This window comes from Calidris pugnax, unplaced genomic scaffold, assembly GCF_001431845.1.
Source record: "Calidris pugnax isolate Ruff unplaced genomic scaffold, ASM143184v1 scaffold4, whole genome shotgun sequence".
In the NCBI taxonomy this organism is placed as follows: Eukaryota; Metazoa; Chordata; class Aves; order Charadriiformes; family Scolopacidae; genus Calidris; species Calidris pugnax.
This window is the reverse complement of record NW_015090781.1, coordinates 6654524-6679339: the sequence shown is the minus strand read 5'-3', so window position 1 is coordinate 6679339 and position 24816 is coordinate 6654524. Positions and strand designations below refer to the sequence as shown.

At 41.6% G+C, this 24816-nt stretch overlaps 1 protein-coding gene across 8 annotated transcripts in view; it reads right to left on the bottom strand.

Moving 5' to 3' along the window:
• The window catches only part of RBM20 (RNA binding motif protein 20), a 102421-nt gene that overhangs the window by 76937 nt on the left and 668 nt on the right, over positions 1-24816 (bottom strand). For 2 of the 8 annotated variants that reach the window (XM_014959352.1, XM_014959360.1), the window contains exon 1: positions 24524-24721. The exons of 1 other annotated variant lie outside the window; for it this stretch is intronic. In XM_014959352.1, the coding sequence (XP_014814838.1) occupies positions 24524-24669 (146 nt within the window). In that variant the 5' untranslated portion in view covers positions 24670-24721. Of the gene's footprint in view, positions 1-1351; positions 1465-20596; positions 20677-21386; positions 21677-21876; positions 22207-22675; positions 22721-24523; positions 24722-24816 lie in introns of those variants that run through there. 5 more of the 8 variants (XM_014959393.1, XM_014959385.1, XM_014959378.1 and 2 more) reach the window with 5 other exon arrangements.

Here is a 24816-nt window from a genome sequence, read left to right as displayed (position 1 = left end):
CCCCCCCCCCCCCCCCGAGACAGAGCAGTAACTCTGCAGTTAAACTTCTTTGCTCTTTCAACACTGCAGGGTCCAAGAATTTGTGGCAGGGGAGCAATGTCGAGCCCTGACACTAAACAGTTAAACAAAAAAATTCATTTAACATAACATGAGTCAATGTGGCTACTACCAGACTCCAACACAGACCAAGCAGTTCTTTCTGCATTCTACTGGTTTGCACAGAATTTGATGTGCTCCGTCTATTTGCCGTTTTGAAGCTTCCTTCAATTCCTTACCTATACGAAGGTGTATAATTGAGGTTTTGTTGCTTATCTAACAGTAAATCTTAAAAAAAAAATTGCACATAAGTAACTTCTCCTTAAATAAAACACTACATAATTGCAGTGGACCTTAAAAACAAACTTTAATTTAAAATACTCTTTTCCTGAAAGTACACTTATTAAATAAAAACAACAAATAAATAAATGACGTGCATAAGATATTCAATACTTGCAAATTGTTTACGCTTATGTAACACTAATTTATGCTTTTAACACATCTCTGTTAACAAAGCCCTGTGGACTGCGGCGTGCTTTGCCATGGCTTCCTGCCCTCACTGACAGTGTCCCCCCAGTTTCGTCCCGCACCCCAGCAGCTCGCTGAGCCTCGCTAGCAACTTCAGTGAGTAGCCTTAAAAATAGAAAAAGAAGTTCACGACTTCTCCTATTTAGGTGTTTTAAATACCAGCTCTATCAAGCAGTCACCCCAGGACCCCGGAAGGATAAGGGTATGTTGTCAACAAAGGAAAAAAAAGAGATAAGGTCTTCGATGCCCACCCCCTGACCTGACACAATCCAGGGCTTGATATTGGTCTCCAGGTCAAAAATAGACTGTCTGCATCTGAAAGCAGCACAGAACACTTCCACTGTTATCTCATTGTTCGTTGTTTTGCAAACCACATTAAGCACTTCATATAACAGCATCTGTATCTGCTGTAACTCATTTAGGAACAACAACTCAATCATGGTTGAGAAAAAGCGTGTTTGTCAAGGGCAATAGCAACAATTAAGAAAAATAAATTCTACCTTGAAGTCATTTCCCTCATGTCTGTGCATTATGCTTTCCATAGAGGGAAATGTCTTCTTTACAAATGCCACCACCCCCCCATTCACAATATGAATTAAAACCAAAGCACAAAGAGCTTTATCTGCCTTTGCTAATCCACACAGTAATATTACAGCCACAGGCAGCAGCACCATACCCTGGGGTCTCTTCCCTTTTACAGACCTAGGAAAGAAATATCACCAACTACTAAATGCTATTCTAAATAATTATAACAAACCCATATCATCAAGCTAGATGAATACGATACCTTTTCTGATTCATTATCTTTGCTTTCCTTTAGCTTTTCCTCTTACTGATGAAAATTCAGGAATTCCCCATGTTCTTGCTGAGCACTCAGAGAAGTTAGCAGGGTCCAACTGCCCGCGCTGTCCAAGCCACTATAGCTTAAATCTCAGTCAGCCAGGAAGCCAGGCAGATAAGCACTGCCCTATGGAAAGTTTATCTTTTGAAAGGGAAGAGAGTGCTTAAAAGAGAAGTTAAGGCCAGGAGAGTCTATAAGTTAGTGTTACGTTATAGTTAAGGCCAGGACAACCTATAAATTAATGCTGTGTTATAGTTTGTAGATCAACAATCAAGGAAATGCTTCGACAAGATCATCTGCCAGGTTCCGCTAGAGGTTACCCTTCACTCATCAATTCACGAGATCTGTTTCGAATAGGGAGGTGTTGGAACCCACACTTTCTCCAGAACAGAGTTTTATAATTTCATAATGAAATTAAATAAACCAGTTTCCAAGACATTCAATTTAATTAATAAAAAGGTGGTGTGCTTTGTAGCTCAGACATGCAGATTTCTTTGCAAAACAGCAGGACAAAGGTTTTCCCATTGCACAGCTCTCTTGCATAAGAAACATTCTTCTATTTTTTTTAAGGAAATTCTTTGCTTTCATTTAAAAATAGCATATTTTAGATTCTATAAACTAAGTACTGATAGATTTTTTTTTAACACCATACAATAACATAAATTTCCATAATGATTTTTAAATTCAGTATCAGAAACCAAGTTTTAAAAACACCTTCCAAAGTTGTAATAGTTTAGTTCTGCGTCATGATTAGATCACATTGTTGCAAAAAGACATTTTCATGATAAGAAGTACTGAAGGATGTTTTTTTAAATTTTACAAGAAAAAAAAATTCCATTTGCATTTTACTCTGAATTTTTACTGAAAGAAAATTCTACCAATAACCTTGACATTTAACAGAAAGCTTTAGAAAATAAATAATATTTGACTTTCAAAACCTTTAAGTATAGGGGAATTTTAAGGTATTGAACAGTTGCAGAGAGAATAAAAATTTCATCAAATCAAGGGGGAAAATCAGCTGTATACACTAACTGAAAGGACAGGTAATATTTGGCAGTACTTAACTAGTCACATTTGACAAAGTATCAGCATATAGAACAGAACAAAAAAACCCTACTAAACCAGATGAAATCATCATTATTCCATGAAATTTGTTTCTGAATGTGCATTCCCTCTTGTTTAAAAAATTTGTATTCACAAATTTAAATAAATAAGTTATTTCCAAGCCTGATTTTAAAAATAAAAATCATTGAATGTAAAAAAAAAAAATTGTCAAGGTTTTTCCTATACGTGCTCTGAAAAAGAATCCAAAATAGCACCACGGAGATTCAGACATGCCTAAATAGCTTTCACGTTATCTACATTCAGTTTAGAGGCGATAAAGAATTTGACCTGCCAGTCTCCAATCGGGAATTCTAAGCCCAAAGGGACTTCCTTTACCAGAAAAAATGCTTTTTGAAAGGTTTTTTTCAATGACACACAATCATCTTGATGGGATACAGATGAAAACATGTATTTTCCTTCTGCTCTACATACATATACAAGAATGTGAAACAATTCAAGACAAGAATAAGCCAGTATCTCTTAGAAAGTAATAGCTTCTTGAAGTAATTATTTAAATTTCTGTGCTCAGCATATGTGGAGAATAATCACAAAAATGGGACATTTTTGCAATCACCTTTGAGAGAAGAAATATACTGATATGGTAAGCAAGAGTGAGATATAATATGAACAAATGTGAGACATCATTTTGTTTACTGTATCTAAATAGAAAATATTTAATTACAGTAAAATTTTCTGATATGCCACAGTATGTTATTGTTGACTGATGGATAAACATGAGTGATTATCCATTTTGCTTTGCTTTTTACTCCCACAACTGAAAAGTTACATGTAAGTATTTTAACCATATCATGCATAAAGAATTAATTCTAGACAGACAGCTTTCACACTTACAGAAAATATTTTTCTCCTAAAATTAGAGGATGAGTGTAAACTGACAAAAAGCATAAGAGGAGTAAAATTTTTTTAAAAAAAACTATTTCGATCAACTGACTTTCCTACTGGCAGTACCACTTTAAACTATCATGGAATTTTAAAAGTTATCCCAATATATCAAACTCAAACTCAGAATATCTTAGCAAATTTCTCAAGTTTCTATGACTAATAGTATATCACAGAGTGGATAGTTATGGGCTAAATGCAATCCTGACCTTTTGTGCTTACGGCTCCGAGACCTGCAGTCTGCGCGCTGAGCCAACACAAGATCTACGCTTACAGCAGCGCTCCGCATGCCAAAAAAATCCTTCGAGGCAGGATTTCAACTTCTTTTATACAACCTCTTTAAAATACAGGAAGGGGATCCCTACTCCTGCCCAGGAAGGTAATGTCTTTTACAGTCCTTCATCAACAAAGTCAATTTTCCTTTGGAGTAGAGACCCTATAGTGCCTGAAAGCCACTGTTCACAGATCACTTTCGTGCCTTTGATAAATGTTACATTTCCAGAACATAAAGTTTTCTCTTTCCATCAACTCTGAAAATGTCTGGCCTCTCTCAGACAAACAAATTCCGAGTTTCCATTCCCACTGTCTTAAACCATGTCAGCAGGCTGGGTTTCTGAGCAAAAACCTTTCCAGGTGCCCAGTCTGCTGTAACGCTACGGCATTTCTTGCAAACGGGAAAAAGCAATGGATATTTCTTCCTTGTGCTTTATACACGAGGCTTAGCTGTTGAGGAAGAAGCAGCCAATTCTTACACACACAAAAAAATTAAAACAAAGTTGGTAGAGGAGAAACGGGAGATCAGGACGTTACAGGGCATCAGGAATCACAGAATCATCTAGGTTGGAAGGGACCTTTAAGATCATCTAGTCCAACCAGATGGAAGACTAGAAAGATTTTGTGTGGGAGAAAACCTGACAGAAGAGTTGCTGAGGAATAGGGGAGGAAAGGGAGAAGGGCTGTGGGAAGAAGGGCATGAAAAATCCATCCTTTCAGGACTCTTTCCTCTCCTCTGTCCCCTCTCCCAGCCCTAACTTTACTGGAGAGCCCATGTTCCACATACTCTTTGCAAAAGACGCAGAGAAAGAGGCAAAGAGACTGTGTAAAACTGAGCATCACAGCCCTTCCCCCTGGACTCAGAGGAATATTTAATGAGAAATGTAATTAGCTCTCTGCTACTCTTCAGTTTCCAAAAGCCACTGTCATTAATTTAGTTTCACAGGACAAGCCGTAGAAATCGGAGCAGCAAAGCACATTAATCACCAACAATTCTGCAGTGAGCAAAGACATCTTGAGTCAATAAACAAGCCCGGACCGAGTGACTAGGAACAACAAATGCTCCTTACAAGCAGCCAAACTGAAGATCATCAGAAAACTGTAAAATAAGACATGTGCATCATGTAAACCTTTCCTCTTTCCCCCCTCTCCTACAAGGGAATGTTTAGACACTGAACTGTGGAATTCTCCAGAGACATGCTAAAGGAAAAATAAAAATAGCTACCAGCCAAGCAACGCCATGTATGATAAAAACCAGATGAGGAAGTCACTGGGTGAAACAGCAACACAAGCAAACATGGCACAACCATCAAAATGATGACTGTGTTGGAAACTGCTCTTCTTTCCAGTGTTTCTCAGCTCCTGTTCCAACCCTCCTTGCCTGACTGCATACAGACAGGGTGGAAAGTGCTGCGCCAGATCAGATCAACCAGCCCAGAGATCTGTGTCCCACCCATGGCAACCTACGAGCAGCTGCTCCATGGATGATGAGACAATCACAAGATATTAAACCCACTTCAGAAAAACGTCCTCCTCCCTTCCAAAAGCTAGTTAATACCATGTATTTATATCTCTTTTGTTGCTCTTCTCTCCATCCCATTTTTTTAGGCTTAACCAAAGGGTAGGATAGCCTAAAGAAGTGCCTACAAAACCCACTCTACAGGATAACTGCCAGTGGATTGAAACCTCCTACCCCAGCCCTAATCTCCCTTGAAGACTTCTTGGATGTGGGTTCAAGTGAGAAACCCTACACAGCTGGATGTCAAGATGCACAGGGAGCTTTCGTTCCCCGTGTACTCCTCAAATCCTGCCTCTGCACAGCAAGACTGCACCTGTCCCAGGGCAAGTACCCCTGGCGCCTTCAATTAATGCTGAGAAAATCCTGAGCTAAGTGCCTACTTAAATTTGATGGGTTTGCCATTCAAATGATGGTCTGTCAGCCTAATAAAAGCACGAGTTGGTAAACAACATTATTGCACGAACACTGGCAGAATTATGAGCAACTGCAAGCTGCAATTAATTTGACCTTAGCCACCGTGCCCACACAACCAGTGATGCTGGTGCTGCGGTTTTATTTCAGATCCATGCAAACAACAACAAATAAACCTTCCCATCACTTCTCCAAGGAAGAGGAATCAAAATTACCCAGTTGCTGCTGGAGAAATTTACAATTAAACAGATGTAAACTACTTCATAGCCCTGAGGAAAATGGAATTCATTCACCGAAGTCTAGCTTGAGCTAAACTAATCCGAGTTGCGTATCTAGCTCTCGCAGAGCTTTGAATGGCAATCAATCTTCCCGCATTCACCAACAAGTGATTTGTTAATCTGCAGTTTTCATAACGTAATCAAGAATGTTTGGATTAACCAGCTATTGTCTTAGCAGCCTGATGAGGTTCTTAAAGTCTCTTGGTTACTTATTGGGTATGGCAGAGCATACAGTGCCGTGAAACGAACTGGGCAGTATGGATTACATCATGTTCTGCCATCTGGAAAACATTACAAGATAAACACTAATACTGTGAAGCCTCCTGAATCCTTTCTTCATTTATAACGTAACCGTTTGAGCTCCAGAAAGAGCATCTGAAGAGTGATCTGTAAAATATGTTGCTGAAATCCTACCTAGGATATTGTTTTAAATAAAAACCGTATCTAAGTACAAATTTGAATTTCAGCTTATATATCCTTAACCAATTATATACTGATGCAGAGCTCCACTGATAAATTTTGTTGCTAAATCCATTCTTGAGGTGGATTAGGTAGCTGAGAGACACCATACTGGGATACAGCTCTCCAGGACCAGCAAGGTGATTTGAAGATTCCCCAGTGACTGGTTAGCAACTTCTCTTAGGTATGCAGCGAGATTCAAAAGTGCGAGGGCATTTGACAGCAACACAAAAATTTAAGGTCAGTGCCCCAAACAGCTCAGTGAGAGGGTTGGGACCGGCTGGCAGGGGACAGAGCCACTGAAGTCACAGGGGCTATGGGTTATTCCCGTGTTATACGTTGTTCCTCTGCTGGTAGGGGCAGAAAAAACAGCTCATGGTCAGCTGCTGGGGAGAAATGCTGCGCGAAGAATGCACTGAGAGCAACTCAGCACCCAAACATTGTGTTTTGTAAAGTCACAGTTGCCTTTAGTATTCACCCACTTTTCCCACCAGGAATGCCCAGCATCCTATGTTATTTCTGGCCCGTGATGCACATACTGCAGGGCTCGCTCTGGCTGCAGGGGAAGCTGGACACGCTCCTTGCCAGCAAGGGACTAGCACTGCTCCTGACGTGCAAAGCAAGGTTTATCCAACAGCACTTGCATCCATCCCTGTGAAACTCCCTCCAGGGCTGAAAGCTACCAAGGGCCAGAAACACACAGCAGTTCAGGTTCACAATGGATCCCCTTTACAGCCAGCCCTGGGCTGACACAGCCCATCCTGCTCCTTGAGATATTTTTTGCCAGGAAGACAAAGCCAAGCCCTTGAGAGGGCAACCTGTGGATAGCTCAGCAAATGAGACCTCTGGGATTGGCTTTCCCAAACAGCCATTCCCATTTTACTTTCAGTACTTCAGTATCCCTGAGGAGACATGCAATAACCCATGTGTAACGTGGGATATTATCTACAGCTCAAGAGAACAGACTTATGTATGTGTATATATACATAAATACTCATGCACATGTATACTCTACAAAGCCATCCTTAGACAACATACTCTACTCTTCCACAATCCTCAACTCTCCAAACAATCAGGTCAGGCTAACCTCATCACAAATTTATTACAAATGTTCTAAACCCTATAGGAATACCTTATAGAAGTTGCACTGGGGGAAAGGGATTGGAAAGTTCAGGTCTGTTTGTTTTTAAAATCACACCCTGAAAATATAAAGATAGTTTCAATCATATCAATGCTTTGACCCAGACTGCCCCAGAAATGTGGTAAGAAAACAATGGACCTTTTGGGCAATATAGCTTACCATATTCTATGATTCTATATACATCTATCATATTCTATTATTCTATACTCTATCATATATATATATATATCATATATATCATACATATTCTATGATTCTATCATATTCTATGATTCTATATACATCATCGTCCTAACACCATTTTTCCCCAGTTCCCTGGTTAAAGGAGCTCAGGTCCTTTTGGAGGACACAACAGCTGTGTAGGAGACTACAATGGAGTATTTATATATTGGGAAAGGTTAGCAATATTAATAGCTAAAATTGTGAATGATCTCTAAAATAGGAGTTCCTTAAATAAAACTGTATATTAAAGTGCACAAACACACACATACCAACGAACACATGTGCACATAAAATCGTGGCTATATTACATACATCTCTATTACTAATTTTGAGAGAGATGTTTTCTATTCCACCTGCGTGAGAAGCTACACAAGAAAGTTATTTCCTCTGGTTTCATAACCAGATCACATGACAAGAATCTTTGCCTTATTTCTGTAGGTTTTAGTGAACACCGCTTTACGACCTGGCTTTTTAGTTTTATTACCCACTTAAATAAGTACATTTCATGTACCGTTTTTGGAAATAAAAACGAGGATGCTTCAAATTCTTCAAATGAAGTCTGCTATTAAAACTATTTAAAGCCACAATATGAAGAAAACATAAGAATTTTTATAGTCTGGTTTTAAAACCATATGTTTAGCCCAGCTAATAAATCTGTTCATGTAAACTCTGCAGCATTCAAAAAAATGTATAAATGCTCAATATGATAGAAACCAGATACAGTTTCTAGTTCTCCAGTTATTTAATCTAATCTATTGAAAAGGACATTAGGGAATTTAAAGCATCTGCTTTAAAATGAGACAAAGCTGTTAAGATATTTTTAAACAGGCGTATCAATTACAAAATAGTTCCTTTAGCCACCTTGAGAAATGCACTTTTAAGACTATCTAGAAGTACAATTAGCAATTCTAATAGATTTGCATCATGCCCATAAAATTTTCCTATCCCTTTCAGAACCCTTCAATCAATTTTAAAGGTAACTGCCGTGCAGATCTCCAGCTCCTATTGAACAGATGAGCGCTAGTAAATCAAAAGCTGTCCAAATCTCCTACTGTGGACTAAGACATACATAATGGGCTGCTTGCCCATAGCTGGAAATCCTTCTGATAGGTTAATGCTGTCAGGTGCTTCGTTTCCAATGGCCAAAACATAATGGAAGACTCCAGAGGACAAATTCTTCAGGCTCCATTTCAAGCACAGAAATATGCGAACGCTGTTAAAACCCACTGGTTTTGTCAAGACGCTTTTGTCAAGCATGTGTTTCACTAACGCACAATAACTATGTGCATTTACAAAAACAAACATACAAACTAAGTTTTGAAAGCTAAACAGCAGCAGAAGATGAAGACAAAGATGATGGCAGCAGAAGTTCTCTGTGGGTACTGTTAGCATGGCACTTCTAATATTGGACTACAGTCTCCAGTTGGAGAAGAGAACATCTATTAATATAATTAGCCTTATAAAAACCCCTATTGTCTAGGTGAATGTCATGTCCATATTTAAGTCTTAAAATGCAAGTTTTCTGAAGGAATAAGGAGTCTGTGTATTTCTTTACAAGACGTAAAATGCTCACATAAATCTCTGTGGTGACAAGTTCTCAATCTGAAGTTGAAAACGGGCAAGAGGGCAGGACAGCACGAACAGAGGGGCAGTGGCCAGCCAAGGCAGGAGGATTTACAGGAGAGATGGTTTGCCAAAGGTTTTCTGGAGAGAGCAGGGAGGGGGTGGAAGCTTGGAATAAATTGATGGGCAAACTGTTCCAAACACCAAACGACTGACATGGAAAGACGTGTCCAAGAGACTGTGGCTCCAGGTTTGTGTTACCTAACATCACCGTCTAGTTATCTAACTATATAGCCACTAAACACCATGAATAGCAACGTGTTTCTCACCAGCAGTACAAACGCCCTGTCATCTAACACCCAAGCCTACGAAATCTCTGGTAATTCTGGTAAGCTGGAGAGGGAGGTCCGGGGAAGCACACCGCTCGGATCAACAGCACATGGGACCTGTTTGGGGAGATATAACCACACTTACTGCCATCCCCATGTACCAGCCACCCTAAAGAGAGTTTGCAGCACGTGGTGTACTCATTTAGCTGTCAGAGGTAGAGCTACATACAGACTCCCATAAGCACACTCAAGGAGCATGCAGATGCTGAAGGTGATGCCTTTCACAATTTACCACCTCCCCCAGCTTCAGGTAGCTGACAAAATACAAATGACACAGCACGATGGAGCCACTGCTTGACCAGACATGAGAAAATGCCAGGAAGACTCTCCCAAGGTCTCCAACACCACAGCTGCTCCCACCAACAGAAGCAAAGGAACCAGGAAAACACTGAGGAGGAAAGAGCACGTATCCCCATTTTGCACTATGTGTAGGATCAACAAACAGTCCCGAAAGAGGACGCAAAGAAACACCATGTTCTCTCAGGAGTCTCCTTTTCACCGTGGAAGGGGTCACTTGGGAAGAAGTCCCACAGCCTGCGCTTCAAACAGCTGATCGTCAAAGAAACGTAGGGGCAGACGTCGCAGGGGACAGACAGACAGACAGACGCCCTTTTCCCTTCACACCTCTGGGTGAGACAGACACCAGGCTCTGTACAGAGTTATGGGACAGTGTGTTATGGGCACCGCGCTGGGAGGTGATGGTTTGAGGCAGGAAAGCACACCCTCTGCAGGCTGAAGCTAAGAGACTGGGAAACCTCATTTCTCCACGCAAGCAACGAGGACTCAATTTAATTTCAAAGGTTGCCTGACAGGTATTTCTCACAGATTCACCGAAATGCAGGAAGAAGAATTCAGTATATCCAAATCAGCAGAGGAAAAGGCACAAATCAATGGTTTGTAAGCAATTCCACTGCACCTCCCCCCCTGGGGCCACAACAGCCCTTCCACCCAAAGAAAAGAAAAGGCATATAAACAAAATAAAATAGGAATAATCTTGCACAGAACAAAAGATTTGAAGAAATGAAAGTGTAACAAAGCATTTTCATTTATTATGTCATTTTCTATTATTAAGGACAAACAAAAATAATTTGTATCAATTCTTTTTACTGTTTTTTTGTTGTTTTTTTTTTTAAAGCAGGCTTGTTCATTATATTTTCCAGAAGAAAACATGGAAAAGATATACAAACCCACCATCTACTTGCTGATTATTTTAACAGATCAAAATACTTTTTAAACACTTACCACGAGGCTTCCATCACTGTAAATAACGACAGAACTACAAATTAAGCATAAACCTGATTAAACAAACATCGAGTAGCTAAAATGTGTCCACAGAAAAGATGAATATAATTATAGCTCAGCAATTTGAGAAGAGAATATTTTGAATAAGTAGGTAATTAAGTTAAGAGAGGCCTAAAGAAAGATTTCACACTCACATTCATATGCTGAAGCAGTTTAAAAATAGAGACCAAGAACTGCCTGACTTCACCTTTTAATTTTAGCTGGGTGATGAGCTGGTCCCAAAGACAGAAAGGCACAGCAGGATTTTTTCTCAGCAAAGTGCCCTTCATATTTTTATGCGAAGGAAATGCAGTATGTTCTATTAATATCCTGCTGTAGCCCTAGATAAGTCTAGGCACCCTTTCAATCAGGAAAAAGTTCTGGTTTGTTTCTTCAAATCACTTGTACTCTCAAAGACATATACACAAGTTGGAGAACATCCCGACTGCCCCAGCCACTTCCCAGGTAAATAACATCCGCAGAGGAAAAGACACTTAATTTCCCCATCAGTCCCCTCTTGCAATTACTGAAGCTGTAAGTACGCCACTTCTTCCCTGAGGAGGGAAAAGCAAGCGACTAAGTTTGCACCTTGAGATAAGTTTAACTTTGTTTTCATTGTAATTAATAGCTGGAAAAGAAAACGTCAATACCAGCTAAAGCAAGACTATATTGCAGAAGCAGGGCAGGGAGGGGGCAGGGAAGAAAAGTTGTTTAACTTGACCCTGGCATAATGCCTAGGCTCTCCCAAAGAAGCTGGGGAGAAGTACATAGGCATTTCCCACATAAAGAAAGACTGATTCCTCTTCGGGGTATAGCTCCCTCACACACTTCACCTTCCTGACATCTCTCTGATTAACCTATCCCAAAGACAACCTTCCCCTCAGCAGGTCCTGGCCTATCCAACACTCTTTCTATTTAGCAAATTCTCCCAGCGGGGCAGGGCTGAAACCCTTCCTGGTCAGTAGCATCACACGGAGAACTTTCCCATCCTTCAGGGAATGGTGGAAGTGGAGGATCACCAGCATACAGATTATTTTTCCAACACGTTCCTCCCAAAATGACAGCTATGCAAGTGAAGGTCAGATTCTCCCCCAAATCCTCAACTGTCTCAAAAGCACCTTTTAAATTAAGATTAATTTTACTTGATAGATGGTAATGGCTCCTAGGCAGGAATCTGAGTTAACCCTGTGGTGAAAACAAGCCCGCTGAACTCTGTCCTCGTCTTCCACAGTTGCATTCCCTTGCTTGTATTTTAAGCAAAAATCAGGGGTTAGACTCTAGATTCATCCACCCCCTCTTACGTTTAGCCTTTAATTATGGATTGATTTTAGGTTCCACCTGTAAAATTCTTCCATGTGTAAATACTGGTCACTGATTCACTCCAGTGCTCATTCTACTTCTGTGAATAAGCATTTGCAAATTTTCTTTGCCAGGGAGGTGAAAGGCAAGTTAGCACAAGTTCCCATTAGCACCCTGCCAGCCGAGGATGCCCTGCCATTCTTACCTATAGCTCATTATCTTAGTGAGCTGTTTGCCCCAAAGTGCCGGAGGTTCATACTGTCCCCTTAGGGACCTGCTTCCCATCCATTCAGTTCTTGAGAAAATAAAGCACAGCACAATGCTTCTGCAGGTGAGACTAGGAAGATGTATGTAGTTCACTTATTTCTATATACCCAGTATCTTTTCTTTTTAATCTTAACACCATTTGTATTTTACTTACTGGACTTTTTCCACAATCCTACCCCAACCCCAATTCATGTTACAAGTTCCATATTGTTCTGAAAACTTTTTTCCATTACAATATACGGATGAAGGGCATTGTCTTTTCTTCCAGCTGAACCATGCTGTGCATTTCATTTGTACACAAGTAATTAGCTCATTTACCCTTATCACTCTTACCATTTCTAATTTAAGTGTCAGATAGCAAAACTGGCCCAGGCATCAACAGCACTCTATTCCCACCAAAGGAATGACATCTTCCACTTGACTTATTGCATCAAATGAAGTTAAACCACTTGAAACTAAGGACTGAAGAGACAACCAATTCTGTTTATTTTACTGAAGATCCCCCTATTTTAATCAGAGATGCCTCCTCGCAAGAAGGTTGTCAGCTGATATTTTTACCTTCTCCTGCTTAAGTTCAAGACAAAGTTTGCAGGGCGAGATCATCGCTTACTGTATCACTATTTATAGTTACTTAGTCTATCCTTATCTTAGCAAGGCCCTCATCAACAAAGCTTCTGATCCTCCAAAATTAAAATTTTAACATGAAAGAATTTTTGTTTGAAGGAGCTTTTAATATGAATGAAATTTCTGTGTTTCTTGCCCTAAAAAAAAATTACTTGAAAATTCAATTAAAAGACTGCCACCAATTCTTCATCCTTTCCTTGTCGTCAATAGCTCAGACAATTTTTCTCCATCACCCTCCTGTGTAAAGAAATCATTCAGGATTCAGATAGGTATGAGGGACTGGTTTTATGTAGCAGAGGAAAAGAGATTCAATTTATCTTTCCCTCTTCTAGAAAGGCTAAAAAGATCCCTTTGGAAGAATTCACCATGCAGACACATCCCTCCCTCTTACACAGTCCCCTTGTCCCTCCAGCAAGGTAATGCAACAGATTCCACCAAGTGCCAAGTACATCCTTTGCAAAGCAGGTCACATTTCAGAAGGAAACGTACAAAATATTCGTTAATTGCCCAAACAAGCAGCCAAGTTGGAGTTTGCTTCCAGAGCACATCCAGCAGGGCCCAAATCCAGGGGAACAATGGGAACCTCTCCTCTGGCTTTGTTAGGCTGCCTGATGAGGCATTCTCCAAGTCTTATCAAAGATGCAATATAGTCACTGCAGCACTGGTTTTAGTGCATGTGCATGGAGCAGTGAGCCTAAGTGGGATGTGGTCTTGAAGCCAGGCTTCCAGCTGCTCCAGCAACATCACTACCATCAAACCCTGGCACCCAACAGAAACGCCTCCTGCCCTCTCCGCTGCCTCCCATGCACTTCTGTTCTTAGAGCAGTGGTCACTCCTAAAAGCTGGTCACTCTGCCAGCTTCCCTACAGATAAATAAGTACAATTACCTCAGGGAATTTAAATAAAGACCTGTCTCTCTGTTTCACAGAGTTATATGCGACTCTGTCACATTTAGCTTGAAGAAGCATTTTTTCTGCCTCCCTTGATGATTCTGTTATTCCTAAGAGCAGGGGCTGGAGGTGGGGGGCAAGAATTGATGTTCTCCAAGTCTCCTCCAATTACTGAAATATCTGACCCCAGATCTGGAGTCCATTTGTCCCAAGTCATACCCTTGGACAGTCTCTGCCTTCTCCACTGGGATTCAACCAGCAAGGCCTCTCTTCCCACACGGTGCTATTTGTACAAACTGCCCGCTCGGAGGGAAAAGTAGCTACAGAGCTGGTTTGCTTCTAGTGAGGTCCTCCTGGCATCCAACTAAGAGGTGAGAAAACTAAATATAACAAACTTAAAACTACAATTATTGTAGGGGAGCTTGCCAGAGCCGCTCTGAAGCTCCTAATGGTCTGTCGGGGATTTATGGATCAGCTGTGAAAATTTACTCACAGCTAAAACTTGCCAATCAAGTCCTCGGCTTTAAAACACTGCTACCAACTTTCCCATGGTACAGCTTGAAACTATAGAAGCACCAAAGCAAAACAGTAGGTTTTAAAGCTTCAAAGAAGAACACACAAAAGAGAAATCTATCCTTCTAAACAGATAAAAAAAAAATATGTGTGGGGAGTCTCTCTTCAGTGTGTTTGTATCTTTACGCAAAAGAGTCTTATATTCTACAGAGCAGAAGGAGATTACGAACAGAGCAGTGCCAAGTACTGCCAAAATGCACAGTAAGAGACAGCATGTTGTACAGAAAAGGCTACAAATGGCTGTCTTGCACTTTAGAGCAGACTCTCCCCGTAAACTATGCCAGCGATCCAGAAAGTAATCTTAGTTGCTGATATTTTACGTCCTTGCCATATGGATTAGGATAAAATGGGTTCTTCATAAAATGTATAAAAGCTCCTTTGAATATAGGGGGAAGTACCACAAAATTGTATCTGTTATTTTCACCTTATTTTGTTAAAAACCTGCAGCAAGTGTAACAAAACCAAAAAAATCCTGAGAATTTACAGGGAAAACAAGGCAAGAAGCCAATTTAGATGAGAGATGTAAGACGGAGCCTTTTATTCTCCCGAATGCTCAGCACAGATTGGAAGATGGTGGTGACGGCCACCTGTAAGCACCGAGCTGCGCAGGGGAGTCAACGGGCTCTTTGTAAACCCCTCTCCACCTCCCACCCCACAAACCCCTATAGCTAGTGAGGCTTTAACACTCCAAAGGATTGGATTTAAAATGTCAGACCATTAATACGCTATCAAGAAGCACAAAGGAGCACGGATCCATACTCCTCCCTGCACACCTTCATGCTCTCTTTTAAAAAAAAGAGGTTTCAATGCTGGAACACAAGGTGACTTTCTGTTGTTTTCTTTGGCTTTTACTGGATCAGGTCTCTCCTACCAGCAATTCCTGTTCTTAATATTTCTGTGCAGAATTCCTACTGACCTGGCAAAAAAATAAAAACAAAACAAACAAAAACAAAACCCACAAAAGAAAACCAAGCAGTAAATAGTCATGAAGCCTTGCAGACTTACTTGGTAGGATCTGACCCTCTAAATAATACATATAAATAATTCTCAGGTGTATGAATGAGGCTTTGCAACATCAGTCTCACAATATATACACTATAACCAAAGAGGAATTTAAGTCTTACTCACCACAGACAAGCAAACTGGCTTGGCCACCTAACATATTTATATAAGATGTGTTTCTTTACTCTGCACAGATACACTTTAACTATCTAAACAAAGTGACTAAATCACTTCTAGCCCTTACAAGTTTTGATTTTACTCCTTTATTGGGTTGTTGGTTTTTTTTGAAGGAAATTAAATCCTTTAATGCTTAGCAATGCAGACAATCAACAAAACCTAGGCTGGACAGCAGCAATCCCTTGTCTTCGAGAAGTCTGATCTACCAATCACTGATAACGCGATTAACTTAAATTTTAATGTCAAATTTGAAGTGGTTGGTTAGCACTTCTCCAAGAGGTGGAAAGGAGAAGGTCTGTTCAAATAATAACCCAAACTGCAGAAAATACAGGAGTTGTATTCAAGTACCATGAGAACTTTTATTCTTTTGTTTACACCACTTTACCCATGAACCTGTTTGCCCACGCTGCCGACAGAGCTATCTAGAAACACCATCTGTGCAGAAGTCAACTGCTGTTCTTCTGTATGACTTACAAACACGTTCACCTCTAGACACATCAGTGACACCTTCCTAAGTGTAATGCAAGTCAAAAGAACCTGAGGGAGACCTCTTGGGCCATCTCAAAGAGAGTTAACAGAAAGATGCCAGCAAAAAGATAAGCCCTGTCTTAGCCATGAGGAGAAGATGTTGCTCCAGGAGGGAACAGTGACCTTGAATGAAGCAGTAAATAAAGAAAACAGCCCAATGTTTGGTTGTTGGTTGGCAGGATGGTGGAAAGCTGTAGGTGACCTTACAAGAATGTGCCATGAGCAGGGCATAAATGGATGGCGCAGAGCACATGGATAGCAGGGGTGTGAATGTTAAGATGTGTTAATGGAAGAGTTTGGAAGATAAGAGGAGCCCAGCGCTGAAAAAATCTCACCCTAGTTTGCTAATATGTCTCTCTAAGGTTTCAGGAGACAAGAGTCATCTTTTCTCCAAATCCCATTCTCAGTCCGAATCGTGCATAATCTCCAACAAAGAATTTTACGTGGGGGAGCAGAGAAAATCTCTGCCAGTCTCTGGAGTGGCATCCAGACTGCAAACCACGCAAACACACACGGGTATGCACAGCTCTGCAGGGGGCAAACTTCTCTGTGCCACAAGTTAATCTGCTCTTACTCAAGTTCCAGTCTGAGCAGAAAGCAGACTGAAAAAGACATTATTAAAGCATTATATGGGATTTTGTTCTCAATAAGTATTTCACAATTTTATTTTACAGGTTTTTTTAAAAAAACTGAGGCCAAAAAGAGAACAATAAAAGTTGGTCAGTGTAATGAACTGCATGTGTCATCAATCCAGTAAAATTATTTAGCACATCTTCCCCACAGAAAGAGTATTTCTTACTGCAGAAACAGACTGTGGTCAATTTACTGCTGCTTTTCAACTATACAATATGCAAAAGCCTACAGAAGAGCATTTATTTTCTCAGTAAAGGAAACGTCAGCCATCAAGCCACTTGTTGCAGAGGTACTTAAAGTCTATTTTTTACAACAAAGATTCAAATGTAAGTAAAAAGGCAAGAGCAACTCCTTCACATTCCCACGAAAAAAAGCCACTGATGCGTGAAACTGTAGCTTTTGACACTACCAAATTCAAAACATTTTACATTGCCTGAATTCTAATACTCTGCAGCTTATTGTACGGAAAATCACAAGATTTATGATAAGTTGAGGAAAGCTAAGATATCATACAAGATAACATCAGATGCTTTTGGTATCTCAAAAGCCAGTATGGCAGGAAAGGGACCAGCTGATCAGAAATAAGCCAAGGAGCTTGCTCATGACCTGGACACAATACCTCTTTCTCCATCCATCTTGGCCAGCAGAAGACAGTTTAACTCATTTTCCCTTGAGTAATTCAAGGGAACAGGAGTTAAACACTCTCCTTATCCTGTCCCTGTCTTTTCCTAGTAAGAAGTATGTCCAGAAGTGATGAAGCAGATTCTTCTCCCATTCCTCCTAAAGCAGTCACCATCATTAACATTTCAGAGTTAAAACCATGGAGAAGATGGACTACACTTCACAACCAGTATAGCAAGAGATTCGTATCACCCCCAGAGTCCGACAGGACCCATAGCATCTTCAGAGCATTCTGCAAAGGCTGCTGAAACACCTGCATGTCTTTCAACAACAGAAATGATGGAGGACAAATCTGAACAGCATCTTTTAACACAGCATAACTCCACCCCAGCCCTGCTCACTGCACGTCCAACTCATCTCCCAACACGAACATGCAGAAAACTAACCACAAATCCACCTTCTTTGGAGTCCCCCAGATGCACAAGGTAAATACGCAGCTTGTGGTACAACTAATATCAGTTAAACTCACATTTCCCAAGTTTACACACACACACACACACAAATGCAGTAAGCCTGCAACTAAATAATGGCCTGTGCTCTCATAAATACTGATCCTTTAAGAAAACAAGCCTTTGCCCCTTCCTGCAACACAATACCCGGTGCTTTTATTCGGCATTTTTTCTAAATAGGCAAGAGGCATTTGTAAAACAGGCAAGGCTTGAGTTGTCAGAACAGGACAGATATTAAACGTTTCTAAAACCCAAAGGGGCAGGTTTCCTGGTTTCACTCAGTGTGTCAAGTGACAGCTTCACTGTGACGGGTCATTAGTGTGACAAAGAGAAAGCAGCTGGACATAGAGGGGCAGAGGCTAACAGAGCGATTACATCCTTAAATCAACTATAAAATGTTACAAAGGATGCAGAGAGGGGCAAAGGAGAGGATTATATTCAGGGGAATAAAGTCTGATAAAGCGTCTAGCTGCTAATCAGATCAAAGGAGTTTGTTTAGATAAAAAAAATTATCAAGACAGCTTACTCCTCAGAAAAAGCAAATTCTATTTGAAGGAGTATTTTAAAGTTACTAAAATTATTATTTCATGCAAACAATCCATTTTTTACCCTCCTAAATACATTTTGCAGTCCTCTATGAAGTATAAAAACATCTTTGAAGACCTAGTTCCTCCTATTTTGACAGCCCTCAGAAAGGAACAGAACTAAAAGGTATTGAGGTTTTTGCTCCTCTGCATTTTCCTTTCCTCCAAACGGGGTCAGTAAGATTTCAGCATCATCACCACAGCGTGGCAGTAACTTGGCAGGTGACACACAACCACTCACCGTTAGGTACATGCAGGACACCTGTGGACAGCCAAGGGCTGAATTAAGAGGAAAACCAAAAGAACACATTTCCCAGTCTTCCCATTGATGGGAACAGTAGTATTAAATTTCCAATAAAAGAGCAACTTCCAGGCAACTTAGTTTCATTAAAGAGGACTCCGCTTCCATGTGTTGTGGTCCAAAACCCACTTGTTACATTGTTTCTTCTAAAGTACACATTATTTACCTTTCCACTGAAATTGATATCACTGCTGCTCTCTCTCTCTCCATTAAACTATGTGAAAGAATTTTGACATTTCTTGGCAACTAAGAATTGATTGATAACTGATAATCCACACCAGATTACATGGAGATGTTTGCATGCAAGGCATTACTTCTAAATTCTTTTTTCTGAGCCCTTTCCACTGTGTACCTCTGTGCTCGCTCTTCAAGCCTTACATTCAATTTTATTGTGCTTTTGTCCCAATAAGCTGTTGGATTTTAAATGAGAGTTTAAAAAAAATTAAAAAAACAAACAAACAAAACAAACCAGAAGAAAACCCAAACAAACACAAACTTAAAAGATTTCAAGACAAAGAATCCCACACTTTCGGTCATCTTTGTTTAGAACAGAGAATATCCATATGATTAATTAATCTTTAAGCTTTGGGTCACACCTGATATACAGGAGGGGTCATTGGTTTCCATCAAAAAAGAATTGTTTGTCTGTTTTTTTAAAAGTATTTTAAATGAAAAATGTTAAGAAAAGGAAATATTAAGAGAAAAGATAAAATTAATTACCTGACTTGAAGGTAATTATCATCATTGCTGCTACTTTTTGTAAGAAACTAAACTTAAAAATGAAGCAACCCCCGGGTGTCCCTGTCCCTGCCGCCCCATGCACACACACATTTGGTACACACATTTTAAATCCTGATTTTAATGTCAGGTGAGGTGCAAGAAGAGCCTCAAAAAATTACACAGCAAGGAGCCAGAGTATTCCAAGAAAACTGAGGTTCCCTGGCTGAGTGTTTCATGACACACAGAGCCAATGAATGGGAAACACCAGGAGGAGTTTAATAACAGGGGTTCAGTTCCCACGTTCCCTGGCGAGCCCCACAGCACACAGTTTGCTGTTCCAGCTCCTCTCCCTCTCTTTGGTGAACCTTCTCAGCTAAAACAGCCACAGCACTTTCTGGTTTGTTTTCATTTCCATTCAGGGCCATTGCAGTTGTTACAACACAATCTCCATGAGGTTTCATGGCTCTGTCGGGTAGGGAAGCAACTCAGATTTTGGAGATGCACTTTAAAAGGCAAATAAATATGGAAATCCTGGCTCAGTAACAGTAAGAAGAGAAACAGTAAAACCAGTGTTTCTCCTAACGTCCCCTTGTTAAGTATCAGTTTAGCCTTTGCCATGTATGCCAAACTATTTGCCATGACTAATGTATATAATGGGAGTACATTTCATATTTTATCTCTCCTGAGAGACCTTGAGTTGGGAAAAAAAAAAAAAAGGAAAGAAAAAAGAAAAAGAAACCCCCACAAAATTACACAAAATAAGCACACAAGGTAGCAATAAAAAAAAAAAAACACATGCTGAACATAATGGGTTTGAATTAAAAAAAAAAAAAAAAAAGTTAGAGGTTATTTTCCTCAACAAGTTTCCTCCTCTCTGCTATAGGACATAAGGCACTCAAAGCATTCAGCACCAGCCTGCTTACTCCTGTCTGCCCCCAGAACTGGCACAAACTGATGACGACTCAGGCGCAGATGTTGAAAATTCCATCTTCCTTCCAGAGGAGCTCAAAATCTCCAGGGCACAACCCCTTAGGAAAAAAAAATATTAACTATGGTTTTCCCCCCATTGTTTTAAGACATCTTTATTCAATGTGTAAAATAAACGTATGCTCCTGTATCAACACAGGGTGTTTAAAAACTGCTCCATTTCCACTGGACAGATATTACCCATGACAAACCATTAGAACTGAAAGCATGCAACCAGCCATTAAAACATACAAAGAGATTGCATTTCAATACAATTAGGTCTCCTGTAATTATAGAGTTTGCTTGCAGCTTCTTTGAAGCAAGAACTTTCACAGAAAGCACTCTTTGTGCAACATCTTTATAGTTACTGCATGGCCACCACTCAGTCCTTTCTCTCCGTTATTTCCAGGCAGTTGCTCCATCAGACTGCAATGAATCACACACCTGGAATTATTAATAGGAGCCTCCACTCTCTCATGCTGCTTAGACACTCCAGCCAACCTAACAGCAGGTGCTAAAATTTGTCACACGCTGAGCTGTCATCTAAAAATTACATTTTGCAATGCCACCTCCAAATTATAAACGAAAATCTTCTCATAAAAGCAGACTTACCTAAAGAGGGGGAAGAAAACAAACCCAAAACAGCAGTTCCAAAACTGAATAAAAACCGTTCTGTGCAGAACAGGAATTTGAGGTCTTTTCAGAGATTCCCATACGTGTTTCACTTGCTGGCACTACAGGACCTACCCTGTTCCCCACAACCACGGTAGAAACCGGCTATGAACACCAACCAACACCATCCCAACTGTCCTCCTTCTCCTCGGTCTTCGGCTTTATTTCATATGCAAGCGTATGGTTTTGTAAGTCATTCTCCGTAGCGTGTAAATTCAGGTTTCCCTTCCCCACCAGCTTTTCATTCTCAGCTCTACAACCTCAGGGCTTTGACTGCAATAAGGTTTTTACTTTTGGAAAATCAAACATCACCACAACCTGTGAGAACAGAAAGCTTTAACCGCTCTGTAAATCTGACGATTGGACCTTTATTATCAACTGAAATGACGTTATCACTCGGGGGGAAAAAACCAACATGTAGACAGCATATTTCAATTTATGTCTTACTCTATTCCGGTACTATCAGCAAGGAATTTCAAACTAGGGATTTGGTTATATTTTAATATTAAAATTACATTATAGATATTAAAGCAGAGAGAGATTTAAATGATAAAGTACATGCTACCTGCATTGGACAACTTCAGCCAATGTAGCTGCTACCAAAAACATTTCAGATCTCCAGTTTCACTAAATTTTAACCCCCGTTCAATGCTCAGCATTCACAGTGAAAGTTTACCGGCTGCCCATGGAGGAAGTAATTTTTTTAAGTTATATTTGTCTTCACCTAACACCTGTAAAAATTTCTGTCAGAAGTAGTGTGGGAAAGAAAGAAGGAATCCAGTGAGCTTTTTCAGCTTAAATACCATAAGGAAAAATAGAAGTGTTGAAACAGGGAGATCCTGTTAAAGACCACACAATATTCTGACCTACACCGCTCTTAATTAGAATTCTGTGACTGCAGACTTGTTTACTGCAGCTCAAAAAGCAAAAAGATGGCAGTTGTTAGAAAAAAAAAAAAAAACAAAACCAAAACAAAAACAAACAGTCAAGAAAACAAAAATGCTCTGGAAAAGAGGTCAATGTATCTTTCCTAGTAATGAAATTGTGACTTCATCTTGCAGAAGAATCACTGCTTTCCTTTTCATCCTATTCTGCCAGTTGCAATAACTGTTTTAGCTTATTAGTAGTTAATTCAGAAGAGCAATTTAAGATAACCCCTAACATCGCACTGCCTAATAGTCACTGAATATCCAATTTCCAATTCAGATTATAAACCACCAGCTTATTATCAGCAAAGCAAAATACAATTTGCCGGCGTTTCCAATTAAATGCAGGGTGGCGATTAATTAATTATCAGGTAAACACAGAGGGGAGCACCAAATCATGCCCCACGGTTACAAAACCGTACGGTCGAGTTGCAGGACCTTAGATGGAGACGTTCGACACTTGCCATCCTGCGTCACGTTACCATGACAAAGATGGGTCAGAACACGGCACCTCTCTCCAATAAAGATATTTCCATTAAAGATAGGCTGGAAAGGAAACCACTTCAAGTTTTCCTACCTATAACTGGCCAGCAGGCAGGGCCGGCAAAAGCGCGATGCCTTTGTAATGTAACATGCGCCACATCAGAAATAGAGTCGTGAAGCATCTTGACAGCTTCACCTATCTGGCCAGTAATTATGCATCCACATAGCCTTGGAAAACACGAAAAAACAAGGGCCATCTTTCGAAACCGTAGCTCAACACGTAAGACTGATTTTGAGCAAGTGTAAATTACCCCCTGGTTGCACAGTAATTGGTACGTGGCACTGCAGCTGCCCAGCGGGCTTAGGAAGCGACCATTAATGTTTCAGTTTCAATGCAAACTCCCCAGTCCATATTTCCGATTAGGAATAAAAATGCGGATAACAAGAAAACATTAACGTTTGCACCATTGAGTTACAAAACACGACGTAAAAGCAAACGGACAGAAAGAAAACCAAGCATCGATAAATTTACAGGCCGCACTCCCCAGCGAATTTAAAAGCCTGGTTTTATACATGTTTATATCAGATAACACAACTCCCACCTCCAAATAACGTTCCTACTCTGCAAGTTGGCCGTAAGGCTGAAGCATACACACACGCCTATGTTTATATACGTGTACTATGTGTTTTGCAAATACAAGTGAGAGAACCAAAAGCGTTTCCCCCCGTTAGTTACGTGGGGTGGGTTTTGTTGGCAAACAGAGAGAATGAGGAGGGAGCCAGGGCCTTTGGGGAAGGGGTAGTTGCAGGAAAGCAGCCCCAGCCCAGCTGCGAGGCGGCCCCAAGCTCGGCAGTGCTCTGTCACACGGCCGGACACGGGCTCAGGCCGGCCGGTGGCCTGGGACATAATCTCCACAGCGTTTCTCCAACCCATGCCCGCCTGCGCAGCGCCCTGCTCGCCAGCTCAAGCCACGGATCTTAAAGTCATAGAAGGGTATCGTAATGGCTCCATAACTGGCCACCCGTTCCTACGTCTGCTTCTCTGTTAAAAGCCCCCATCTCTTTTTAACACGTTACGACTTCGGAAAAAAATCGGATACAGTGCATGCAACCCATCTTAAATCAGCCCAGACCAACTCGTGTGTTACCCGTGCTTCACGTACTAAATACGGAGCATTCGGTTTGCCTTCGACCTTCTCATTTAGCCAGAAATAATTCTCATCTAGCCAAAAAAAAAAAATATATATATATTGTTTACACCACTTCACGTGTGTGGCAAAAGTACTTTTTCCCCCCCTTTCTTTCCGGATGGAAAACCAACCAGCAAAACGCAAAACGCCGTTAGCATCGCTGCCCTCATTAATAAGCCTCCCCACGCACATTTTCTGGGACAGTTTTGCAGAGATGCGGGTGTTTCAGGCACAAGGGGAGCCCCCTCGGCCCCAGGCCTGGGCGGGGGGGGGAGACGGCGGAGCCCCCCGGCAGAGGAGCGACCAGGGAGAGGAGAAGAAAACTTTCCCGTCCGGAGGAGACGCGGTGCCGGGGGGAGCCCTCGGGGAAAGCCAGAGGAGCGGCTTTTCCAGGCGAAAAACCGAGGAACGGGACCGGTGCCGGTCTTTAGGGGGACAAGGGGGCACCGCTCGGCCGGTACCGGGCCGACCCTCCGCCCGCCCGGCTGTCAGTCTGACGGCGGGGGAGGGAAAAGGGGGGCACCGCCGCCCCGGGGAGGGAGAGCGACCCCTCCGCCTGCCTGCCCGCCCTCCCGCCCTCCCGGCACCGGCGAAACGCGGGGGCGGCTCTTACTTGTGGAGGAGCTGGGGGAGGCTGGGCGGCGGCGGCGGCATCCCTCGGCCGGTGCCCCGGTTGGCCGCCCCGTTGCGGGCATCGCTCTCCGGTGGGTCAACGCCACTGGGGGCCGGGGCCTGGCTCATGGCAGCGGCGGGGACCATACGGGGGAGGGCCCCGGCGGCGGCGGGAGGCGCGGGGTGGCCGCGCAGCCCCTCCGCCGCGGCGGCGGGAGGGAGGGAAGGAAGAGAGGAAGGAAGGAGGGGGCAGAGGACCGGCCCTGAAGGCAACCGCCCCCCCCCCCCCCCCCC